The 22,990-nt window shown below is 55.6% G+C and overlaps 6 protein-coding genes across 6 annotated transcripts; 2 read left to right on the plus strand and 4 right to left on the minus strand.

Moving 5' to 3' along the window:
* Positions 1 to 106: 106 nt before the first annotated feature.
* On the plus strand, positions 107 to 3,827 carry B0H18DRAFT_1091997 (Sodium/hydrogen exchanger family-domain-containing protein; the record flags this gene model as incomplete). Its single annotated transcript, XM_048032311.1, has 10 exons — positions 107 to 184; positions 238 to 313; positions 372 to 467; positions 514 to 1,154; positions 1,206 to 1,322; positions 1,370 to 1,418; positions 1,468 to 1,606; positions 1,664 to 2,852; positions 2,904 to 3,725; positions 3,789 to 3,827. 9 exons carry the CDS (start codon positions 107 to 109, stop codon positions 3,336 to 3,338), a joined length of 2,820 nt encoding a protein of 939 aa, XP_047899847.1. The 3' UTR covers positions 3,339 to 3,725; positions 3,789 to 3,827.
* On the minus strand, positions 3,469 to 5,534 carry B0H18DRAFT_323771 (uncharacterized protein). The gene is made up of 5 exons (XM_048037574.1): positions 5,284 to 5,534; positions 4,391 to 5,232; positions 4,217 to 4,334; positions 3,789 to 4,135; positions 3,469 to 3,725 (listed from the first exon to the last, which is right to left on the minus strand). The coding sequence occupies exons 1-5, from the start codon at positions 5,486 to 5,488 to the stop codon at positions 3,660 to 3,662; spliced, it is 1,578 nt and encodes a 525-aa protein (XP_047899848.1). The 5' UTR covers positions 5,489 to 5,534; the 3' UTR covers positions 3,469 to 3,659.
* Positions 5,535 to 8,047: 2,513 nt separating this feature from the next.
* Positions 8,048 to 9,105, minus strand: B0H18DRAFT_323915 (uncharacterized protein). The gene is made up of 3 exons (XM_048037575.1): positions 8,655 to 9,105; positions 8,332 to 8,592; positions 8,048 to 8,270 (listed from the first exon to the last, which is right to left on the minus strand). The coding sequence occupies exons 1-3, from the start codon at positions 8,874 to 8,876 to the stop codon at positions 8,232 to 8,234; spliced, it is 522 nt and encodes a 173-aa protein (XP_047899849.1). The 5' UTR covers positions 8,877 to 9,105; the 3' UTR covers positions 8,048 to 8,231.
* A 988-nt stretch (positions 9,106 to 10,093) lies between these two features.
* Positions 10,094 to 11,184, plus strand: B0H18DRAFT_950751 (uncharacterized protein; the record flags this gene model as incomplete). Its single annotated transcript, XM_048041980.1, has 2 exons — positions 10,094 to 10,556; positions 10,631 to 11,184. 2 exons carry the CDS (start codon positions 10,094 to 10,096, stop codon positions 11,182 to 11,184), a joined length of 1,017 nt encoding a protein of 338 aa, XP_047899850.1.
* Positions 11,185 to 12,704: 1,520 nt separating this feature from the next.
* On the minus strand, positions 12,705 to 15,556 carry B0H18DRAFT_974013 (uncharacterized protein). The gene is made up of 2 exons (XM_048043970.1): positions 12,962 to 15,556; positions 12,705 to 12,904 (listed from the first exon to the last, which is right to left on the minus strand). Exon 1 carries the CDS (start codon positions 15,412 to 15,414, stop codon positions 13,003 to 13,005), a length of 2,412 nt encoding a protein of 803 aa, XP_047899851.1. The 5' UTR covers positions 15,415 to 15,556; the 3' UTR covers positions 12,705 to 12,904; positions 12,962 to 13,002.
* A 1,038-nt stretch (positions 15,557 to 16,594) lies between these two features.
* B0H18DRAFT_974022 (phosphatidylserine synthase 2) lies at positions 16,595 to 18,991 on the minus strand. The gene is made up of 15 exons (XM_048043971.1): positions 18,780 to 18,991; positions 18,720 to 18,727; positions 18,596 to 18,660; positions 18,432 to 18,542; positions 18,293 to 18,375; positions 18,055 to 18,233; positions 17,919 to 18,002; positions 17,801 to 17,866; positions 17,734 to 17,748; positions 17,637 to 17,682; positions 17,550 to 17,581; positions 17,304 to 17,495; positions 17,125 to 17,237; positions 16,883 to 17,054; positions 16,595 to 16,821 (listed from the first exon to the last, which is right to left on the minus strand). Exons 1-15 carry the CDS (start codon positions 18,907 to 18,909, stop codon positions 16,750 to 16,752), a joined length of 1,368 nt encoding a protein of 455 aa, XP_047899852.1. The 5' UTR covers positions 18,910 to 18,991; the 3' UTR covers positions 16,595 to 16,749.
* Positions 18,992 to 22,990: the final 3,999 nt, after the last annotated feature.

The following is a 22,990-nucleotide window of genomic DNA, read 5'->3' on the forward strand; positions in this document are numbered from 1 at the left end:
CAGCCACCTTGCTCCACCTCGCTTAAAGAGTTTGGCTTAAAACCGCTGCGTATTTATTGGTCGACTTACCGGCAGACGCTCTTGCTGGCCATCCCCTTCCACCACCATGGGTCAGTTCTCAGAAGCCGTTATCGATTTGGCGGGGTCGTTGCGCAGGACTCAGAAGAGAGAAGATGCTTCGACGGTATGTGGCTCACTTCGCTCTGCGTGCGCTGCATATGTTGACCCGCGCTGTAGGGTGGTCTGTTGACCGGTCAAGACCCCAGTGTATTCGATAAGACGGATCCCTTGAAGATGTTCATTATCCAGCTCGGTGAGCATCCTGTCACGGCCTCACGGATCATGTCTGACGTTGGGATTGCTTCGGGCAGGTGTGATTATGTTGATGACCCAGCTTCTGGGCTTGTTCCTGCGTAGAATCAAGCAGCCTAGAGTTATCGCAGAAGTCATTGGTGGCATCTTGCTTGGTGTGTAGGATCAATGCGACCTCCTGCTCTGTCTTACACCGTGCAGGACCCACTGCTTTCGGCCGCATCCCTGGCTTCACGCAACACATCTTCCCTTCGGAGGCATCTTCGTATCTTTCCCTTGTGGCCAACATCGGTCTTTGCCTGTTTCTGTTCCTTGTTGGAATGGAAATCGACGGTGCCATCGTCAAACGCAACTACAAGACGTCCACTATCATCGCCATAGCAGGCATGGCCCTCCCGTTCGGTCTTGGCGCGGCGCTCTCGGTGCCACTCTACCACACCTTTATCTCCAGCACCGTCAAGTACACGAACTTCATGCTCTTCACGGGTGTCGCGTACTCCATCACCGCGTTCCCTGTCCTCTGTCGTATCCTCACCGAGCTGAAGCTCCTCGACACGAACGTCGGTATCATCGTGCTTTCTGCTGGAGTGGGCAACGACGTCGTCGGATGGATCCTCCTCGCACTCAGTGTGGCCCTCGTCAAAGCTGGCTCTGGTCTGACGGCTCTTTGGATCTTGCTCGTCTGTCTCGCCTGGGCGATGTTTCTGTTGCTGGTGGTGAGGCATGCGATGTACTGGCTCGCGCGTCGTACCGGCTCCATCGACAATGGCCCTACTGTGTTCTTCATGACTGTCACGTTCTTGCTTATGTTCGGCTCAGCATTCTTCACGGACATCATTGGGGTAGGTTTTATTGGTGTATCACCAACCAGTCTCTGAACTCAGATACAATAGGTTCAAGCGATCTTCGGCGCATTTTTGGCGGGTCTCATCATACCGCGGGAAGGTGGACTATGTATCACACTGACCGAGAAGCTGGAAGATATGGTGCAGATCATCTTCTTGCCATTGGTGAGTGATTCATTGGCGTTCACTTGCTAGATATTCACTGGGTACAGTATTTCACGCTCTCTGGTCTGAACACCAATCTCGGACTGCTCGATGACGGTGAGCAGACCCCCACACAGTCGTTTTCAAGCAACTCATTGCTGCGCAGGCATCACTTGGGGTTACACTTTCGCCATCATCGCCCTTTCGTTCTGTGGCAAATTCGGCGGTTGTGTCTCCGCGGCTAAGCTACTCGGCTTCTCATGGCGCGAGTCCAGTGCGATCGGTTCGTTCATGAGTTGCAAGGGGTACGTTGTCGACTACCCAAATCAGTTGATGATGCTGATGACCACGATGATGCACAGTCTGGTCGAGCTGATTGTTCTCAATGCCGGCTTGACCGCGGGGATCCTCACACAACGGGTGTTCTCGATGTTCGTGCTTGAGGCACTCGTGCTCACATTCATGACGACACCGCTGGTCAACAAGTTCTACCCGCCCAGTATGCGCATTCGCGCCGGCCGCAGCGGGAACTTGGAGCTCAGGGCATCGCCTTCGCTCTCTGAAATTGGTGAGATCTCCAGCGGTGGTTTGACCAAATCCGAAATCGCACAGTCGACGCCATCGAATGGGCTGGACAGTGATCAGGAGCTGAAGACGCGCTTCACGGTGATATTGGACAAGATTGAACATATCCCTGGTATGATGGCCCTCATGCAGTTGATCCAGCCACCGTCAGCGACGACGGAAGGCGCTGATCCCAACAAGCGCAAGAGCCTCATGGACAATAAGCGTCCGCAAGCTCAAGCGCACCAACGCACGGGCAACGTGTCTGTGGACGCGCTCCGCCTGATCGAACTTTCCGACCGAACGTCGGCCGTCATGCGTTCATCCAACGCGGATGTGCTGATCAACACCGACCCGCTCCTGAACATCTTCAGCACCTTTGGCGACCTCAATGGCATCTCGGTCTCCTCGTCGCTTGCGATCGTCACCTACGACGACCTTTCGTCCAGCGTCACAGAGCACGCTCAGAGACACAAGTCTCAGCTGGTACTTGTGCCATGGCTCCCGCCGCAACATAGCACGGAACACGGCGGCATGACAGTCACCTCAGGTGATGGCGCTGAGGCAGCTCCGTCGAGCCCCAAGGTAGCGACCGCATATATGGCCAACCCCTTCGAGACGCTCTTCCGCGGATCGGGCTCCGGTGGGAACCAGTCGCCTTCCGCGTTGCACTCGCACTTCGTCCGCAACATCTTCGCGAGTGCGCAGACCGATGTCGCCCTGTACATCGACAGGCATCATCCTGGTGAATCGACGTTGCCCATGCTCAACAGCCAACAACACATCTTCCTGCCGTTCTTCGGTGGCCCGGACGACCGCTTGGCGCTCAACTTTGTCGTGCAGCTCTGCGCGCATCCGAGGGTGACCGCGACGGTCGTACGGGTGACGAGGAAAGCGTTCGACGAGCTGGAGCAAGTCGATTCGATGGGCAAGCCGCATATTGCTCACCTAGGCGACGAGCGGCCTAACGAGGCGACGGTGCACACGGTACGCCGTGTCTATGATATTGTCATCATGCAACTGACTCTTTGCCCATAGACGACCGCGTTCCCAGACACGGTGTACGGCGCGCACACGACGCAGACGCGCATGCAGTCCGAGACCGCGGACAACGTCAGCTGGTCCCGCTATGCCTCCCCTGAGCAGGACGACTCCCCGCTGTCTGTTCCGTTGTCCCGCATCGAGTTCTCGGAGATCCGTACGCCGACTCCTCTGCACACGGTGTTCGAGTACGTCACCAACATCACGGAGTCGGCAAACGAACGTCGGTGCCGACCCATGGTCGTCCTCGGCCGTTCGCGACGTCTGGCTGTCGAAAACCACCACAGCGAGCTCAAGCAGCTGATGGAGCAGCACGGTAGCTTCGGCAGCGAGGTGAAGAAGACGGTGGGAGATGTGTCTGCGGCCCTCATGGCGACGGGCTGCAAGGCCAGTATTGTTGTTCTCCAGGCATCGAATGTCGCCCAAGATTGATGACTGCATGAGTTCCCAATTTCATTGTTTGGTTAGGTGTCTCGTCAACAACCTCTCACGATACCTGCATTTCACCCGACTCCCATGATGACACGCCTCGATCCTTAAAGTTCCCGGGTTCACCGTCACAACATACCCTCGTTTCATTGTCCATAGTCGGATTTAGTGTAGCACGCCCACCATAGAGTATGTACCATATCAATATAAACATCATGGAACGTGCGGTGGTGAGATGGAGACGGACAGCGACATATCAGAAACAAGATGACGAACAGAGAGAGAAGTACAGGGATGAGAACACAGTAGGACAACATCTCGGTACTACTCTTTGCTCTTCTTCTTCTTCTCCTTTTTCTCCTTCTTCTCCTTCTTTGAGGACTCGTCGCCCTGAACGTTTCATACGCATGGTCAGTGGGATACAGCTAGCGGATCTGTAATACGCGGGCATACCTCGGCAGCCGCCTTCTCCTGCTTTTTCTTCTCCTTTTTGAGTGCCTTTTTCTCCTCCTTGGAGAGCTTCTGCTTCTTCGCAGGTGCCTCCCCTTCCTCGTCCACATCCATATCATCCTCGTCTCTGCTCTTGCGCTTCTTCTCCTTTTTCTTCTTTGGCGAGGGTTCTATGAGGGGCAGCGCGGGCTCGTCCATCTCCTCGTCCTCGTCGTCATCGAGCGCGAGCTGGTCGAGGACCTTACGAATTGCGTCCGTGTTCTTCGACGGTGGAGCACCAGTTTCGAAGAAGTTGAGCCGCTCCTCGACCTGCTGCCTGAGGGCCTCGCCGAACATCGGGGAGGGTTTGTCTACACGAACACGCGGCCGTGTAAGGGGTGGGAATAGGGTCCGTGAGTGATGACGACGTCATACAGGGCGGGGACACGTACCAGAGTAGCAATCTATCCTCGACGCTATCGAGCATTTATTCGCGAGGAACCGTGAGATGCGACCCTTGTGCTTGGGGCCTGCGCGGCCAATGAAGGAGGAGTGGTAGATGAGGCCATACTGTCGATGGTACAACCGTTAGCCAGAGTCCTATGTCAGGGACGATAGAACCAAACCTTGGGTGTGTTACCCTTCGTCTTCAGCGCCCGGAAAAGAGCTTTCTCCGCCCCCAGGATTTGGACGGTGCTCGCAGGGTACTTACTCAGGTTCGTCAAGCTCCCCGCGTGGCTGATGAGCCGCGCTCCTACCCGCTCGCCGAGAAGCGCGGTCAGACTCGGTGCAACGACGTTCATCTTCTCCGAGAGATATATCTGCAGCGACTTTCGGTACTCCGCGATCGACACTACTCTTGTAGCAAACAGACTGATATTGAGCATGTCGATCTCCGACAGTGTTGACCCCATGGACCCGCGCGCTGCGTCCAGCACGTTCTGTGCGCGTGTCATGTCATCGTCCAGGAGCGCAGCGAGGTCGGGCAGCTTCTCCTCGTCCAACGACTCCTTCGCACCGATGAACTGCGCGACCTTCGCGTACTGGTAGTTGTCCGGGACGATCTTGACCATTTCAGGGAAATGGTAGCCGTACCATTCGCGGATACGCATGGAGAAGAGGTTGACATCCTTGTCGAGTTGGTCAAGGAGGGCAATGGCCTGGATAATCATGTTGTCTATCCGGTTGACGTTGAACTTGAGCTTTGATCGCGAGTAGGAGTGCCCCAGGCCGAGCTGGGCCTTGGTGAGGTCGTCGGACTGCAAGCCCTTCAAGAGCTTCGTCGCATGTTGTCGGATGCCGCGGATGATGTCCTTCGCTACCTCCGAGGTATCGCAATCAATGCCGAGGGTAGATTTGATCGAGGATGCGAGGATGGAGTCCAATACTGCGAGGGTCACGGTCGACTTCTTGGACGGCTTGGAGAGGTTAAGCTCCAAAAGTGACTGCAAGTACTCATTGAGAATGCCTGTACTGGCGTTAATGAGCTTTCCATGGATGCTCAGATAGGTGAACATGCCTTCCGAGAGATCATTTGCGTTCTCCAGCGCATGTGCAGCGCTCTTGAATGGCGAGAAACTGATCAAGGAGACCATTTTGCCAAACTTCGCCAGGTCGTCGATCGAGTCCTGGACCGCCCTCGTCATGGCCCCCACATTTTCCTGCAGCTTGACCTCAAAGATCGCATAGCCAGAGGCGGATTCGAACAGAGCATGGGTGATCATGACCGACAGTCGTCGAGAGGGAGAGCTCGACGGTCGTGGACTCAGGCTCGCCGCTCAGCCACCCGTTCTTCGACTTCACAAACTTTTGCCTGCACGTGACACTGACGATGCCAGGGCACCAAGCATCAACTGGCAAGCATGGTCATTGACCGCCACATGTTGTATCGACACACTCGCGACTCCGTGAGGTTCGCAGTGTGATATTCAGCGATGATTAGGCCATAGTATGCAGCTGGTGTCGCAGCTCGCGCTCTGACGGCTCTGACGGCTTATGATGCAATAACGCTTCTCCGCGAAGTACTATTACTACTAAGGCAGCAAGCCATACCAGTACTTTTCAGGGATATGAGGAAGCTGGGAGCAGGCGGTACAGTGCCCGCGAGGTATAGGAGTGTCTATAGCACGGTGCGATGCTCTTTTCAGGTCTACACTTCGCAGGGTCGCTAATGTTACCCGTCACGTAGGATGTGCATAGTACGCACCGTGCGCGCACATCTGAACTTTGAAACTGGCGTATCCAGTCTGAATTGAACCGAGGTAAGGGTGTCTGAACCAGTCCCATCGTTTGCACAGGTCGCCTAGAGGCCAGGACAAGTACTGAAGCGCAAGGAACCCCGAGCCTACGAGTTTGTTCAGTGCTGCCACATCCAATTGGGTCGAGCCTGCGCTCAGGCTCGAAAACAATTTCACTCATATTGAGACGTCCAGCAACAAGTCTGAACCACTATTGGCACACCGCCCTAATCCCTGCACCACACATAATATTGGCTACCCTGTACCATTAGTATTGTCAATCGCGGCCGTAGTCGTGTGCATCGACAACCACGCAGTGTAATGCCGTCCGGTAAGTGATGCATCCTTCAAGTTCTATAACCTGACAGCTACAATAACCTCCGGACCCTGGGGTCGCGTGCACGCACGGAACAGCTCTGATCTATACTCATTGGTGAGAGACGTGCAGGTGGGCTTGTTGGCGACCTCTCGGCTCGTGTTCACTATCACTAACCTATCGATGTTGTTCACACTCAGCGGGTCGTTCAGGGACGCCAACGAACCCTCGATATCGATGCGCCATGAGTCTGACCGTCGAAAGAGTCAAGGAGCGAGCCGGCTGAGGTACAATCCGAAGACAGGTCGTCTGCGTCGTGCAATGCTTCTGTCTTCAAGTTGTAGAAGAAGAGCAAGTGGCATATAACTCACAAGTTGACAACCACTGCAGGCGAAAGCCCCGCTCCGCTCTGTGAGAAAGCCTCCAGTGCGTTTTTCCGTTGACCGTAGCCTCGATTCCCTGCGTGGGCTAGACAAGGGTCACCGGGCCATTTGTGCCCTTGGGCTCTTGAGACACCACGAGAACCACAACGGCTTGCACCGACATTCAGACCGATCGAGACGACATGCCCGAGTTCGTAGCGGAGGAAGAGACTGCAGGACCTTCGGTACTACTGATGAAGTCTCCCCAAGCACGTAGACAATTCCTTCAACCTTCGTGCCTCAGGATATCCTTTACTACTGGTGCGTGGCTAATAGATTCGTGTGTCTTGGTATGAGGTGCACGGCCCGGTTGCGGCCCGGGTTGCGGTACGCACGGAGACCTTGCGGAGACCTGCGAGCCTCGCTGCCAACAGCGTAGTGCATACTCTCAACAGTTCTCATCCATCTCACTATGCTCGCTACCAGGCTCGTTCGTGAATTCAAAATTGATAGCCAGGATAGGCCGTCCTCTCATGACTGCTGGGCTGCTCTCCCGAATGGCAATCTGAGGACAGTCTGAACAGTCACTGGCAGGTCAACCGAAAGACTGGTACAGTGGTACTACAGTCGTTTTTGCTCCGGCGACGTTTCCGTTCGAATTCGTAGTGCTGATATATTGATGAACTTACCTCTGCTCCCTTTCTCGTGTAGATGTTATGGGTACAGACTCCTATACGAAGTATTGGACTTCTGAGCCACCATCTGTCGAGGCCGCTCGGGCGTCGCTTCTGGCTCCCTGGCTTCAAGGTGCCAGGTGTCTACTACTTAGAGTTTGGGTAAGTCATCCCCTTCAGGGACCCTCGCACATACGGTTCCTCGGCCTGCACGGTTCCATGCTGCGATCTAACCATTCCTGCGGCCGGCGGGACACACGAGTACGCTTCCAGGTAAATCTATGCAGGTACGCCTAATGGACAGTTTTGGACAACGTAAAGTGTCAAACGTTGCATGTTCCTTACTCGGGAGTTGTGATACGTCAGCCGCTAAATGGAACGGTCTTTCCAATGGATGCCAGAGGTAACTTACGAAGGTAGCAACCACGTCACTGGTCATAGCCAGAACGCTCGGAACTACCTCGCCCGATGAACGCTCATGGTAACGCGTCAAACTATTTGTCCGAGACATCAATCACTGTGGTCCCTGCAGGGACCTTAAGCTCGGAGACTTCTGACCGACATAGCCCTTGTCAGAGCTCTTGTCTGTTGTGGTTCGCAAGGTTCCCGGTTCATTCCAAGTGATGATACCATACGCAGTCCGACATCCTTCTCTCCGGTCTGTCGGACTGGTCTGGTAGACGCGTTCGCTGCGCTCCGGTACATAGCATCTTTTCATCTCGTCTGTACATACAATGCCCCTTGATCCACCCATAATTGAACCCCAGATGTCCGCCCGCGGAGACTTTGCATCGGACGGAATGTGACGCCACTGAATGCAAACCCTGACTTATCCTGGTCTGTGCGTGTTTCGGACGAATACATTCGCGACATTGTTATCAGGATATACGTGCTGCATCCAGCGCGTCGATCACAGGCTATTGACCAAGATTGTTAGCTCAGGGTATGTCCACTCCGCTCGCACGAATGACAGCATACCGCGACGGCGTCCTCCCACAGTGCCTTTCGCACGACGTCCGCTAGACTGGATTTGCGCTGCCGAAACATAGTCGTCTGCCCTGGTTTCCGCCTTGTCCACTCCGGAGCATCGAGGCTATCACTCCATCCCTGGTACCTGTCCAAGACAACGCGGCGGCAGGCCTCCACGCTATGTGATTCCCGGAGGAGTGCAGCGCCCGTCACGGTGAGATACAATACGAATGTATCGGGATCGCTGAAGTCGGTGTTATCGTCGGGCGCCTGAAGGCTGGTCAGATGGGGTTGCCTGCATGCAAGTACAAGTTCGAGTCTGTTCGACTCACTTCGAATTGCTGCATCTGGAGTGCACATTGCACCTCTTCTGGCTCGAGCGAGCATCCGGAGTCAATGCTGTAGTCATCCGCTGCGCTAGCGGCTATCCAGCTATCAACGGGACCGGGCAGACCGAGCCTTTCCTTGCGGTACTGCGCGCGCGCTTCTGCATCAGAGAGACGGCGCGGTAGAGAAAGACGCGGCTTCACAGTGGTCCTTTTGACCTTGGGCATGGCGCTATAATGGCAATGGTGGTGGAAGGAGGGCGTGATGACCTGGTTGCACAGCGCACTGAGCTTCTCTTTGAGGATTGTCGCGATGCACTGCTACGTCTATCGTGACCGATCTACTGAGGTAATCGGGAAAGCCATCCTCGTTATCGCACCGATCCTAATATCCTAGAAGTAACAAGCATTGCCTCGAGGTGGGAGACCTGGACTACTGAGGACCAGAATGGCAAGTCGGGGATGTCACCTGCCGTTTGTGAACGATCTTCAGCTTCGGGCCCGATCCCCGCAACACCACGCCCCCATAGTCTGCCGTGCGCGCAGTGGTTCGTCCTGATAGAATCCAGAGCTTATTTCAGCTGAGATGAAGGGGCACCCTGAATAGGAAGAGACCACTGGCCATTGATACAACGGAGGTATGCATCGTGTCCTGCGTTGTCTGTCAGCGGACATCGGTAGTTACTCCTCACCTACCCAGTGCAACGATGTACATCGCCAGCCAGCCAGCACATGTAGCTCCGGGCCACATATCTGCGGCGATGCTCGTTCTTCCACTCCTCGTCCTTTGTCATGTGTGCCGGATGAATGGAGTGATGAACGCCTCATGGGTTACATGGTGTGGAAGATTGTGAAACGCATCTGATAGCAGTTCGCTGCGCGCATTGCACGCACTTTTTACCCTGTAAGATGAAAAATGGCAGCACCTCCCTCCGCCCGCGACGCTCTGTAGACTCTTGAGGGCAACGAAGACAGCCAGGGTGGCGTTGAGTGGCGTCGGGGCGGGGGCGGACCCACAGGAACAAATAGGGAAAAACACCTAAAGAGTGGGCACGTGAAACCCGATTTGATCTGCGGCCCGATATGGGGGACATTTAGACCGTCATGCCGCCTCGTGTCGGGGGTGAGGACAGCGGGACTCCCCCGCAATCGACCTTGCCTCAGTCCTTCACTCACGGACTTCGCGCTGGTGAGGACCTCCCGGTCTTAATCTGCTCGGGGAGCTTGATTGCGAGGTCCTGATCCTCTGCGAGGAACGACTCAGGGCATTGCATGCTACGACCTGCACGACTAGGACCGTGTACGTGCGCCGCTCGTGTCCCCAGCCCGTTATCTGTCTCCGCCGCTGACCCCCATTCGCACAGACTTGTCCACGACTCACCTTCCCTTACGCCCTACCCCCCTCCTCCCCTCCACTGAATCGGTACACTCTCCGCTGGCCCGATATGTTCAAGAAGTTGCTGAAGGGTCTCGATTCGGCACCTCCAACGCCCAAGATCGGCAGGATTGAGCTGCCTGAGCTGGGGGAGGGGGATGTATTTTACTTTTCCAAGGCTGAGGGGTCAGCAATCGTCGACTGGTCTTCGGACAGCGAAGGCTCATCGTCGCCGCGCTCACCTATCCTAGCCTGGCATAGACCGTCTACGCCTCAACCGGAGGGTCCCCTCAAGTCGCGGCGCAAGCACTCCACGCCTGTTACGGAGTCTCCACTGAATCCTCGACGCGGATCGGCTTCGTCGTATCATGCGGATATACGGAGGGCGCCGAGTAGGTCGACCACACCTATGGTCGAGCCGAAGTCGAATGGCAGCAGGTCGTCGACCCCACAGCCGGGTTCCTCAAAGGCTGCCGCAGGGCTCGCGTCGCCCGTGCCCGTCAAAGCCGCGCGTAAAGGGATACTGAAACCCTGTAAGTTGACCGCGATCGCGCTCTCGTTCACCACACGCACGTTATCGGGGGAGAACTCACCACGTGTACCATAGCGCCGCCCCCCAAGCCAGTCACGCTCCACTGGCAGTTGCTGCCATACGAACCTGGGCGGTCGAAGAAGTTGATTTATTTCAACGTCGCGTATCCGCCTGGTCTTGTCCGCGACCATACGCGTATGCCGCCGGTGTCGCTCCACCAGTCCGAGATGGAGAAGCAGGCGGCTGAGATTCCCCTCGGCGAGATGCAAATACGCTGCTCACAGCTCCCACATTGGGATGTCATTGTTTCTCCCGTGGGCCCTGGAGGCGTACGGTGCATCGACGTGTACCGTGCGATCTACGAGACGTTTCAGAAGGAGCTGTCTGAGACGGAGAGGGACCACTACATACCTCACGGCCGTCGCCAACACTGCGAGGCGGCCTGGCGCAAACGATGCAAAGAGGCGCCCGGGTTGCCTGAGGTAAACCTGAAGAAGGGCATGTGTCGCATCGATCTACTCGAGGGACGAACGATTTTCATGGGGCTCAGGCGGCCGGTGCCGACGGATGACAAGCCGGATCGAGTCTGGGTGCTGGAGCTTGGGTTTCCGAAGGAAGAGCGCCGCTGAAATCGTTGACGATATTTTGCATGCATACCGTATACGCGCCACCTGTCACGGTCAGTCCAATCGTCTTGCCCTTGGAGCGCAGTGTGCCGACGGCTCACCAACTATGATTCCCCCCTGTCTAGGACTGGACTGGATCCTAATACCCACGCTGGATTACAACACTCATTTTCACTGCGCATCCCATCCACTCTATTCTCGTCATTCATCATGTCGCACCCCCCACTCGCCCTGTGCATCTGTCCTCGCGTTCGACGCAATCACCCCACCTCACGTCGCCCTCATCGCATCTTGTAACATCACCCATCTGTCAGGGCGGTCTTGTTGGCGTGAGACGACGCCCGCTGCCGCTCAGGGACTTCTGTATACTATCACTTACTTTTCGCATGTTCTAGGAGCACATGTCTTCATGCCATGATTTGTAGCGCACCCCAATCCGCATTCTGGCACAGAGCTGCCCTATTAGTAGTCGGAGACAACGGAAAGACCTCAAAATCCATGCGAGACTGCGTGTGCGTCGTCGCAAGCGAGCCATCTAGAAAAGCTTGCCGTTAGTCGTAACGTACGCCAAACCATTGACGACAACAGCGGTGGGAGAGCAGGGCTGATGATCGCGTTCAACATCACGGGCGACGAAGCTGGCGTAGGCGCGTCTGCCACCGGCTAGCAAGCGGGAGTTGTCTGGACCTTGCATGAGAGAACAGGGCGTGACTGCCTCCTCGTGTTTGAGGGGTGCCCCGTCAGGTGAACCTACCACGGCAGCAAGGACGTGGAATCTGGTAAACACTGCCCCAACGGAAGCGCATGAGCTAATGACCCTGTCTAAGCGGCACCGATAGAAGTGGTCAAGGTAGTGCGAAGATCCTTCCAGAGGACGGTATAGAGTTCTGGACCTACCGCAGCGAGGATCCAGTGCAGTTGGGGCCTCGTTCCAATTTTGGTATGTACCAAGACAAAGTCGGACGCTATATGCGACTATATTCGCACAGACCTTAACTGGAATCCTTCTGTGCTTCACAGGCACCACAAAACGACCCTGAATGATGAACGGCTACTCGTTAGCCGGCGAGCAAGCTCAAGAATAGAGAGTACGACTTACTCCCGCTGGTTCCATAGCCTAGGCCAATCAATCGTTTCTGTGCACAGCGGGGAATCCACCTAATCGCGCGTTCATTTCCGTCAGCTAAGACAGCATCTCCGGGACGCCGTAAACCTTCGCACAACGCTATCCAAGGCAATCGGATATTACACTTCCCGACGAAAGTGGATGCAGAACTCGAAGACACCAGTAGTCACTTCACCGTGGACGGTACGAGGACGCTAGATGCGTAATCTAAACATTCGTGTAATTGATTTGATGAGGCAAAAGGAGATACGAAGCAAAGAGGGCATGGTCCGTAAGAGATGTATGTGGTCGAGTTGAACTTGCACTGCATCGAGTCAACTCAAACCAGAGGCGCGTCGCGTCGTGGAGGTCACGATCACGTGATGCGTGACGAACGCGTTCAGCGCTGCGTAGAATCTGCTACTGGCACTGATGGATGCTGCAACTGCCTCAATGATATGTGAGCTGACAAAGACCTTCGAGAAAAAGATGGGCAAATGAGATGAATAGAGGACTATACTATTACAGGTACCGTATCAGTGATGTCCAGGGTGTACACATGCGATGCGAACCGACAAGACGTATGCGACAGCGAAACAGAAGGCTAGATAACGAATTCTAACCAAGGCTGTCATCAGTACGATGCAAAAGACAGGGGAAAGTGGGTATACTGACAATTTATGTGCAAGGACGCCGACCGAGACATTACGCGCCGCCTATGCGAGCGCGCACGCACCCTCGTCCCAGTCCATGCGCGGAATAACGCCAACAGCTCTACAGACAGGGCAAGATACTTCGACCTCTTCGCCCTCTTTCTCTTCCTTCTTGTCCTCCCCGCCCCAGCCCGCGACACGCTCCGCACTCACGAGGCACGACGGGTGGAACGTATGCTCGCACACCTTCTCGCTGTTTCCGCCCATCCGGTTGATTGAGATGTTGCGCATGGTCGATGGGTCGATGACAGGGAACGGATCCTCATCAGAAGGGCCGAGACCGCAGCTCACATCCCAGCACCGCAGCCCACGCTCGCGCTCCAGACGCTCGACACGCTGACGCAGCGTCTGCCCCGGAGGAGCAGGCAGCGTCCACTGTCGCTTCTCTGGTGGCCGGGCACGTCCCTGACCGCGCGAGCCCGTTGAAGCCGCACTTGCTGGACGTTGCGGCACAGCTCCAGCGGGCGGGTTTGCATTTGCCTGAGGTTGCGGCGGCTGGACACCGAAGAGGTTCTGCCACATGTTCGGGATGCCCCATGTGCTGGGATTGGGACCACCCGCAGGCGAGTTCTGAGCATTCGGCATAGCCCCGGGCACAGATGCGTTCGCAGCAGGCACAGGCTGGGGATGTTGGGCCTGAGCTTCTTGCGGCGCCTGCTGAGGCGGCTGAGGCGGCGCACCGCTGAACAGACGCTGGAAGAGGTTACGTGTTGCCTGAGCGTCGAGCGGGACATAACCACCAGCGGGCCCGCCCGGTCCGCCCATGACAGGGAAGAAGAGATTGAACTCGAAGGGTATGCCGTCTGCGGTAGGGCCTGGGTGTGGTGGCTGGTCCTGAGTCGCATCTGGGGCACCGGGCTGGCGAGAGTTCGGCATTGACTGGGGAACGCCCTGTGTCTGGGCTGGAGCTGGCCGCGCATCTGCGGTTGCTGGAGCCTGAGGCGGTTGTGCACCAGCCTGCGCTGGCGCCGGACCCTCCGTGGGTGCGGCTTGCTGCTGTCTGCGCCGCCGGGGTGGGGCATAGGTGAGGGACTCGGGATCGATATCGAAGCGGCAAGAAGGACACGTCGTGCGATGCGGCTTCGTGAACCATGGCAGCAGGCAAGACGTGTGGAATACGTGAGCACAGGGGAGCGCTACGACCTTGGGCAGTTCATTCTTCGTGGAGGGCGTGTCCGTTGAAGTGGCGGGAGAAGGCGCTGCATGGCCATCAACATCCATCCCCGCGTTCGCCTCTGCACCAGTACCGGCTTGCTCTTCAGTGTCGAATCCGCCGCCTTCCGAGCTAAGCTTCTCCCAGCAGACGGAACACAGCGAGTCGCCGTCATCGCCACCGAGCCTCTCGATGCGTGATACCAGGCCCTCCGGCACCCCCTCAAGGCCGCGAACAAGCTTCTCAGCCCGCTCGGGGTTGTCAATTTCCTCTTCACGCGGCGGGCCGAAGGGGAAGAAGGACATGAAGAATGGTTCCGCTCCCGGAGCGAAGGGGAAGAACTGCGGCGGGAAGCCGGCCATTTGCGGAGTGCCATCGGGGACAGGGTGTGGTCCGGCAGGAACATCCGGGGGAGGGCCGATGTGGAACGTAAGGTTGAACATCGGGAGGGGATGGTTATGAAAGTGATGATGGTGACCCTGACCTTGTGCTTCGGCATCTCCTTGCGGGCCTTGCTGAGGAGCGTCCTGCTCTGGGCCAGGGAAGACGTCGAAGGAGTAGACGCGTTGGTTGCTATACGGCGGCGGTGGATCGTTCGGGGGCGCGTGATGTTGCTGAGGGTGAGCGGCAGATGATGCTGGTCGCGCTTGTTGTGCGCTGGCGTCGTCGGACGGGTCAGGAGAAGTCATGCGCTGACGATTCGTTTCGCGCATGTCCTCCTCATCAACCTCGTCGTCAACGCGCGCACGGCGCGAACCGGTCTGCGGCGATGAGTCAACGTCGGTAGGCAATTGGTGGTACACCCCCGGTTCTACGTCGTGCATGTCGACATCGGTATCCCAATCCGACACCGTGTGGAGCGATGGCATAGAGCCGACTGACTCCGCGTATGCTGCGCGATTCTGCTGTGAAGACGCCTCAGCAGCGGGTAGCGATGAAGACGTAGGTCCATCCTGATTCGATATTGCGGAATCAGGCGTCAGAGGTGAGGTCAAAGAAAGGCCTCCTACAGATCGTGCGACATCCTCTATGGATTGCTCCTCGCGCTGTTGTGGGCCTTCGCGTGACGCGGGGTAGTCAGGGATTGGCTCCAGGGGCGGCATGTCTGCCAAGTCCGGGTCGTCGAGCGGAAGGCTCGGCTCACGAGGGGCTGCGTGCTGGTTGGAGAGTCCACGGACAAAGTTGTGGATGGCTTGCCCAATCTGGGGGTTGGCATCCAGGAGGTGTTGCAGGAAACCGCCAGCTGAATGTTGGTTATCCATGCGTGAAGGAGCGTTCGTAACACAGAAGACTAGAGGGAGGGTATGTGAAGCGTATAGTAGATGGTGGTGGTTGTCGTCAAAGAGTGGTGGAGGCTGGGTTGCTCCAGTGGCGTATTATGCATCGCACATCCGGCGGTGCTGGTGGCCACTAGAACATTCGTTCCCGTTTAGGCATTCCGGGAAACCCCCGAGCTGACTAAGTCGTGGACGCTATATATGGCAATCCCCTGTAACCACTGCCGGTGAGTGCAGTACATACTTACTTATGCAGCACGCTAATGGTGTGTAGGACGCACGTCCAGCCTTCTGGCTCTTTCGGCATACTGTCGAGGAGCATCCAAGAATATTCAGCGTGCACCTCGCTGCAGGCTCACCAGTGTGGGCTAGGGTGCTGTGGCGTGTCCAGCCTTCATTAAATGGCGCCAACAAACTATGCAATTCGCCAAGCACGATGGATAGAGCATGTGCTAGATTCTCGGGACTTACCATCATGGTCCTCGCACATATATACTTCGGGACGCACGACGCAACGTATAGCTTCAATGTTCAGTACTTCTCAACGGTCCGATCCACACCTTGCGTTCCCAAAGGTGCATGCGATGGCCTCTGACTGGACTGGTTTGGTCGATGAACTTGGGGGCGTCTTCAGGCCCCTCCGAGTCGGGCTGAACTCTGCGTTTGATGTCTGGGAGTCGGACGGGCTCCAGCCCCAGTGCGCCGATGTTCCGGAATATCGGATGTGAAAGCCTTAACTTAAATGTTCCCGGAGCTGGCCCAGTGGGCAACGTCTGTCGAGCCAGTTTCCAGGCCTCACACTACAAATGCGCTGCATCAACCGCCACAGCGCCGCTGTTCGTTGCTCCCTCGGACAGCTCGATCGCATCAAGAAGCCTCGCCAAGGACTCGATCGTGGTTGCATTCTGTTCCCTCCTGGTGAGACGCCGGTGGCAAGAGAGGTCGCTCTATCTCCCCTGCTCATCTTCCCGCCGGCTCGACTGAGCATCTGTCCGGTATGCGTTCGGGGGTCGATCGCATTCCGAATCGCGGACTCAAAGCGCTCCCGGAGGCTTCTCAATCGATCGCAATCGTAGGATGCGCGATCATTACACCTGTGGTTCCATAAAGTCAATCGAGATAGAGCGCGGGGCTGAGCCGCGGGATTGATGCCACTGAGTACGCAATCGCAATCACATTAGGGACCTCGTATAGGATCTTCTGTTCGCTGCCAAACAAGCGTCCCGTATAATTAATTGAGCATACCATACAATAGGGTCCGCAGAGTCTAGCGACGTATTTTGGCTTCGCGCGCGCAAGTCCGTGGTAGCGGATGCACTCTCAATGCGATTTCTTGGACTGAATATGGTGCGGCGAGCGTTGGAGGAACTTCCAAGCACCCGGCATACCGAACTGTAAAGAGGCGCTCCGACGGTTACGCAATCGTCTCGTAGAGGCCGAGCGCCAGACGTACCTGAACAGCCGGATACAGAACGAGCACACAGGCGCCGAATGCCCAAGCCCACTTCACTGTCGTCGGCAGAGGCGTCGGGAATTGACCCTTACTCCATTTCGTGATCGCGAGCAGTTCTGTGCCGATGGTAGCGAGTAGGAGCCAGACATGTTGCCCCATACGGACGGCTCTCCTAGACAAGGGCCACGAATAGATAGCAGTCTTTGAGTGGCGTGCGGTGATCGCTACATGCGCATACGCACCTTGGGTCATTGACGTATTGGTAGAGCTCTCTCACGGCGGGAAGCGCGCAGAGGAATACACCCGCAAGACGCGCAATTACAAATGGGTGATCGGGCTCCATCCAGAGAAGGGTCTGCCAAATGCATCTATCAGTCAATGGGCCACAGAAATGAGCAGAGCATATCAGGTCCTAACAAACCTTCAAGTAGAATGGATTGAGTTCAGCCGCAAGGAACACCGCGAGGAGTAGAACAACCGTGAAATAGTGTCCGAAACCTGCTGTTCCTTCCCACTGGAAGGTTGTCCAGTCGGCAGGAGAGAATTGGCTGAAGACACGCTTCGTCTTCGACCGCAAGCCACGCGTCTGTTTCAGACCGCGCCACGTATAGTGCTAGTTTTGGCTGTTAGAACCGCGGACCGGACGGAACGTATCGGGGATGCTCACTTTCACTTCGAAGTAGTGACAAGTCTTCATCCCTGCAGTTGAGTGAGCGCCAGGAAGACTTTCGCTTTGCAGTACTTCGTCCCCTACCTAGGTAGATTCCAAGCCAATTGCAAATAAGCACATCAAGGATCCACTAGGGTGAACATTAAGCTTTGGAATGAACTGTCGCTGGGTTTCAACTTACGTGGTCCCACCAGCACTAGTTATCTCTCAGCGATTTGTCCCTCTGGAAGCAATTGAAAACGCCTCACCTCGGCAAAGTTCGCCAATTGGTGCTGCAGGCTGTATTCAGCGAACTCGAAGGCAACGCTGAGAATCTATCCGAAGTCAGGGTCGCACGGAGCTCGCATGGATCACAATTGGTATTACCCAGCAGAACCAATAGTCCCGTAAGATTAGGGCCTTTCCAAACCAGCCGAGCGCGTGTGCGAGGCAAAAGATATCAATAGCATTCTGCGACCTTCGTCAGTGCTCAATCACAATACATTCACATAAGCCGGCTTACCCATATATTCTGGGGCGTGAAGTCACAGTTCTCTGCGTAGCTCTTCTCGGGAAGGGCACGTCCCAGACCAGAATCCAGGTACGTCATCATGGCTCTCGCCGAATCAAGGTCTTGGAAGAGCAGGAACACCATGGCCAATTCATACAGTAGGTTGATACCTAACACGATACGCCAAAACGCTGCGGACGATAACAACGATGAGTAAGGCAAAGAAGCATGTGCCACCTCCTAGAAATACCTGGATGAGGACGAACAAACGGCCCATCCCGAAATTGAATCATGGAGAAAAGAAGGAACGAAGCAATTGCTGCATATGCGCCGCTGATCAAAACCTGATGAGTCAGGCAGTAGTCAAGGACCAGGCGAACAGAACTAACACTCTTCGCTTGTCGCGTCCTTCTTCCAGGACATCTTGGGTGGTGGCGACATATGCCAACACGGTCAACCCGACGCCCAACGCAGTCAACGTGATGGGTTTGTAGAAGAACCTGAGAGCAACCTAAGAATGGAAACTTCGGGAAAAGGAAGGTCTTTTACCTACTCTACGCTGGTATCATGCTTCTCCTGGAAGGGCGTAATTCGGGTGTACGACTCGGCACGGTTAGCCTTGTGATATATGCAAAGTTAGAGACGCGCTTCCGCGCCAAGGATGCTCCTAGACTCACGTCGTACCCTGCATGATCCGGTAAGTGAACTGAGAAGATAAACCCCTTTCGCAGACTTACAACGAACCGGCCGCCCACCGACTCCCGGTTTGGGTTCTGGCGCTTCCATGATTGGCGTGGCAGCATCGGAGGCTTCCGCAGACGCAGGAGGCACTACCGAGGAAGTCTGCACGGCCTTTTCGTCGGACATTGTTGCGAAAGGGCAGACCGTAACGCAATTCTGTCAGGGGAGGTGTCTTGAGGGAGGTAGTTCAACGTGGAGTGGCGGTGGCAGCAACGTTCGCCACGCCAATGACGCGCGCCAACAATGCAACATGTAGTTACCCGATATGGAAGGTGTTGTTGTCGGTGAACCGAGGGCCCACTGTGTTTCGCCGTAATGGTGTTCTGCGAATGCAGCGCGCGCGAGGATATTGGTGACCATGGTGTGGGGTTGCGCGATAGGGATATATCGGAAAGAGCCTATTTGATTGAGAGCGAAACCGAATAGCTCTGCTGGCGTGTCCACGTCTGTTTCTGACGCGTTTACGTTTGCACGGCAATACCATTGCTGCGCCTCCAATTTGTTGCTTACCTTCCTGATATCTGCTCTCCCGAAAACTGGCCACTTCAATTCGCCGATGACAGGTAGTCACAACTTAGTGGTAAAGCAGTATTTTTCGCTTCGTCTCACGGAATCAGAAGAGCACTATTGAAGTTTGCAGAGTACTAATACCCTTGGTAGTCGTAGTGTAATATTTGTCGAGATGATTCTGTGTGACAGACAGGATCACAGCGGCTGATGTGATAGGTAGAAGCATCACAGCCGGAGCGAGTCAATCCACCTACCACAAATTGACAGTGTGTCGAAGATTCCGCTCTCGTGCATTACTGGGACGCTCCTGAGGACATGCCAGTGGCCGTTAAGGATGCGTTAGCCATGGAGAGATTAATGGCTGCATCACGGCGATGGGCCATTCAAAACTCAAGACACAATGAGGCGACCAAAGCAGAAAATGTACTGGAAGACTTGAAGGACGACACTCGGAAGATGTTACACGTATGTCTGCCCTTGACGTCCGCGAAAATTCGCTTCGCTACTCAACTGACAAATGCGCGATACCTAGTGGTGAACGCACCGGCGGTCTCTCGGAAAACCGTTAACGCACGCGTGATTATCACACGAACACGGAGAAGCCTGAAGGACGCTTCAATTCACCATGAACATCGCTCGGTACCTCCGATGTGAATTGACCAGGCACGACCGCAGCAGCGCAGTGATGTCGCATTAAGTAAGCACTTGTAAGTTGCAGCGCTGGCGACGTGAACCGACGTCCAATGACGTCAGAAAGAAACAATCTATTCTAGGATCACATTGTGGTCAATAATACAAGTCAGCTAGCCGCGCGCGATTGTGAGGAACGACTGGAGGGAATCAAGTGAGGTAACGTACTTCACGCGCTCCCCGGACAACTGCCGAGTGCGAACCTGCTGAACCATCTGTAGCTGTGCATCAAAGCAGACTATCTGCGCTAAGTAGCAGCGCGTGGCTACATATATTACTGACCAATCTTTGAGGGCACGGACCATCCATATTCCTCAAAAAGTCTGGCCAACTTGGAGCTGATACTTGTTCGTGAGTGGAGGTTGTAATGCAACAGCAATCTAGTCGCCGGAGGCACTAACAATACCGCTCGAAACAACCTCCGTAATCTAAAATTCAGCACATGCACCGTATGTGAGTCACCGGCCGCGGTGCACCGGGCTCGACGGTCTGAATGCGCGCCATGCGCAGGCCAGGCTCTGCGTGCAGGCCCCCGTTCCTTGAAAATGGGCTGCTTCCAATGAGTGAGACAGTAGCATCTTCCGAAGTATCGCCTACTCCCCATTCGGTCGCTCAGGCATCGCGGAACGTCCAGAAATTGAGACTGGGTTTGTGCTGTCAACTTGAATGTGCTGCAGCTGAGAATCGATGATGGCCAGATAGAACGACGCCACCAAACAAACAAAGACAAAGCTACGTTCCTTCGAGGAGGCAATTCTGACTCCAGCAGCATCACGGCATCCCAGCCCTACCTCGTACTCTGTGAGTATGCACGCACCACACATCACTCCCATCCATTCCGGATGCCTCATGGTCTGCGATGCTCCCCCGCGCGTGCCTGTGGCATGTCTTGTATCTGTGCCCACGTACCCAGCACGTACCTATCCGAGACCGAGTCGACGTGTACTAGTACTCTCCCGAGTCTATACCCCGCATACGCTGGCCGGCTATCTGTGCCAGACGATCTACAGCAGCTGATGGAAAACGCTGAAACTCCTCGTCTCTATTGCCTGTGTCTTGTGCCTCGCCAGCGTCGCTGGAAATCCCCGCTAGGCGCGGACATCCACGCTTGTCTATGTCCTATTCATGTCTAACGCGGTGGCGTACCCAGGAGGCGGATGGGGTCGCAATTTAACCCCATCTGCCATCTCCAAACGCGTCTCTATTTTCATAAGTCTGTCGCGCCCTAGTCGCGCCCATCAACTGCGAAAATCCGAACAGACGATCGATGCTAATAGGTGGCCAGTTACCACCCGCCGGATCAATGGTATGAAGGTATTCAAGGCCCGAAAAGCATTGGGTCCCGCACGGCCGATCGGCCTGTCCACAGGCCACCGGTGGATACTTGGCAAGACACTACGGTCATCCGCCTTCTGTTGTCGGTAGCATCAGTTACGCTGAACGACACACCCACAGATCCTCGGTTGCATTATTGCTGCACAGTCATTCTCCCTGTGGCCCTGCATCACCTGAGCAAGCGGTCACCTTCTCATTGCAAGATCCCGCCGTGCTGTCAAATGTCGACTCGCCGATTGGACCGCGGTCTTGAAGTAACGTGGCTAGGCGCGTGAGCATACGGGATCCCGGCATCCTCACGACGGCATTCGTCCCATTCAGCGTATTCGGGCTGGAGCCAGGCTGGAGCGCGAACATCTCCAATAAGTACTCCGCTCATCTCGATTGTCGTTCTGCTCGGACTGACGTATCACCGATGATGTGACCTACAGCTGTAGATCTCTTGGCGAAGCTCCCTACCATGACCAGCGCATGACTGTTACTTATCATCATCCCAGTTCGACCGCGCGCATGCGGAACGGAATACGGAACCAGGATTACCTTGCATGCTCGGATATGATGGAATGATCGCAGCTTCTGCTTTCTACGAGAGCGTCATTTGAACTCCTTATGAGAGCTCAAAGGTGCGTCTCCTCAAGATATCTGGCGATGCCAGCCCTGAGCCGATCCCGTACACTAGATCAGCTGTCTTCTTTGTCTGTTCGTGGTCTGCAGAGGAGACTAAGACGATCCTGACTGAAACGCTATTGCATTCGGAGTAGGTTATAGGACGTCATTGATGAGCGTACCGGTACGTACAAGATCACAGTGATGAACGGTCTCGAGGCCCCATTTGCGCATTGTGCTCAATGTACACTCGTCGCTCCCCGCCCTGGATCCCGTGTCACTGCATCAGAACCGTTGCATTGACTAGTTCCGGGAACGCAGTCGACCTGGGCACGCAAAACAACGTGGGACATGCATTGCATTGGCAGAGGCCGTCCCACGCCCTCCGGAGATACTATCGATTTGGAACGCATTGGCTTTGACGCTCTCCGAATTGTGCTGTTGAACGAAACTGGTAGGAGCATTCCGATGGATCATGTCTTTCTCCACTCACTCCTACCCAGTCGCCAGTGTTTGTGGACCCTAGCGACAGTACGCAGCTGTCTTTTTTGTGACACTCTCCATCGGACTGGCGGGAGGAAGCCGAAGTCGCACATCAGCGGACACTGTCCGGTTTAGGCGTCCCAGGATAGGTTGGTCAAAGGTTGGTAGTCGTTATCCGAGAGGACGGCGGACTCAGCGCCGACTAAGCACTCGACCCGATTACCATCCCGAATCCCACGGCGCCCGTCCCAGTGGCTGTCCTAACCTGCGGACCAGATTGCACGAATGTGTGATCTGAATTGATGCAAAGCACGGTGACAGGAGCCGAATCTGAGACGGGCCTCTGGAAAGCGGGGAGAAGCTGCTTCCTTGTTGGTACCTTTTTTCATAACGTACATCCATGCATCACGGCATCCTCGGATGGCAGCAGTGGCTCGGTGGTCTTGAATCTTATCTGAGCTTTTCACCGAGCTGGCGAGATGCCACACTTCTCCGGCTCGCACGTTATGTCACAGCCCATGAAGGCGCCTTCACCATCCCGGGAAGTCCAGAAGTTGTCCAGAAGCCGGCCAGGGACGCCTTC

Source organism: Fomitopsis serialis (genome assembly GCF_022376445.1).
Source record: "Fomitopsis serialis strain Sig1Antser10 chromosome Unknown B0H18scaffold_3, whole genome shotgun sequence".
NCBI lineage: Eukaryota > Fungi > Basidiomycota > Agaricomycetes > Polyporales > Fomitopsidaceae > Fomitopsis > Fomitopsis serialis.

Excerpts from the sequence above, each read along its gene's own strand:
- B0H18DRAFT_323915 (XM_048037575.1), bottom strand. The coding sequence starts at position 8,876 with ATGCCCAAGGTCAAAAGGACCACTGTGAAGCCGCGTCTTTCTCTACCG. Across the intron at positions 8,593-8,654 it reads TCCAGATGCAGCAATTCGAA|GCGCCCGACGATAACACCGA; the intron begins GTGAGTCGAACA and ends ACCAGCCTTCAG. Across the intron at positions 8,271-8,331 it reads TGTGGGAGGACGCCGTCGCG|CCTGTGATCGACGCGCTGGA; the intron begins GTATGCTGTCAT and ends CTTGGTCAATAG.
- B0H18DRAFT_974013 (XM_048043970.1), bottom strand. The coding sequence starts at position 15,414 with ATGGATAACCAACATTCAGCTGGCGGTTTCCTGCAACACCTCCTGGAT.
- B0H18DRAFT_974022 (XM_048043971.1), bottom strand. The coding sequence starts at position 18,909 with ATGTCCGACGAAAAGGCCGTGCAGACTTCCTCGGTAGTGCCTCCTGCG. Across the intron at positions 18,003-18,054 it reads TCACGCCCCAGAATATATGG|AATGCTATTGATATCTTTTG; the intron begins GTAAGCCGGCTT and ends CGAAGGTCGCAG. Across the intron at positions 16,822-16,882 it reads TTCTGTATCCGGCTGTTCAG|TTCGGTATGCCGGGTGCTTG; the intron begins GTACGTCTGGCG and ends GCCTCTTTACAG.
- B0H18DRAFT_323771 (XM_048037574.1), bottom strand. The coding sequence starts at position 5,488 with ATGATCACCCATGCTCTGTTCGAATCCGCCTCTGGCTATGCGATCTTT. Across the intron at positions 4,335-4,390 it reads CGAAGGGTAACACACCCAAG|TATGGCCTCATCTACCACTC; the intron begins GTTTGGTTCTAT and ends TACCATCGACAG. Across the intron at positions 4,136-4,216 it reads GAGGATAGATTGCTACTCTG|ACAAACCCTCCCCGATGTTC; the intron begins GTACGTGTCCCC and ends GTGTTCGTGTAG.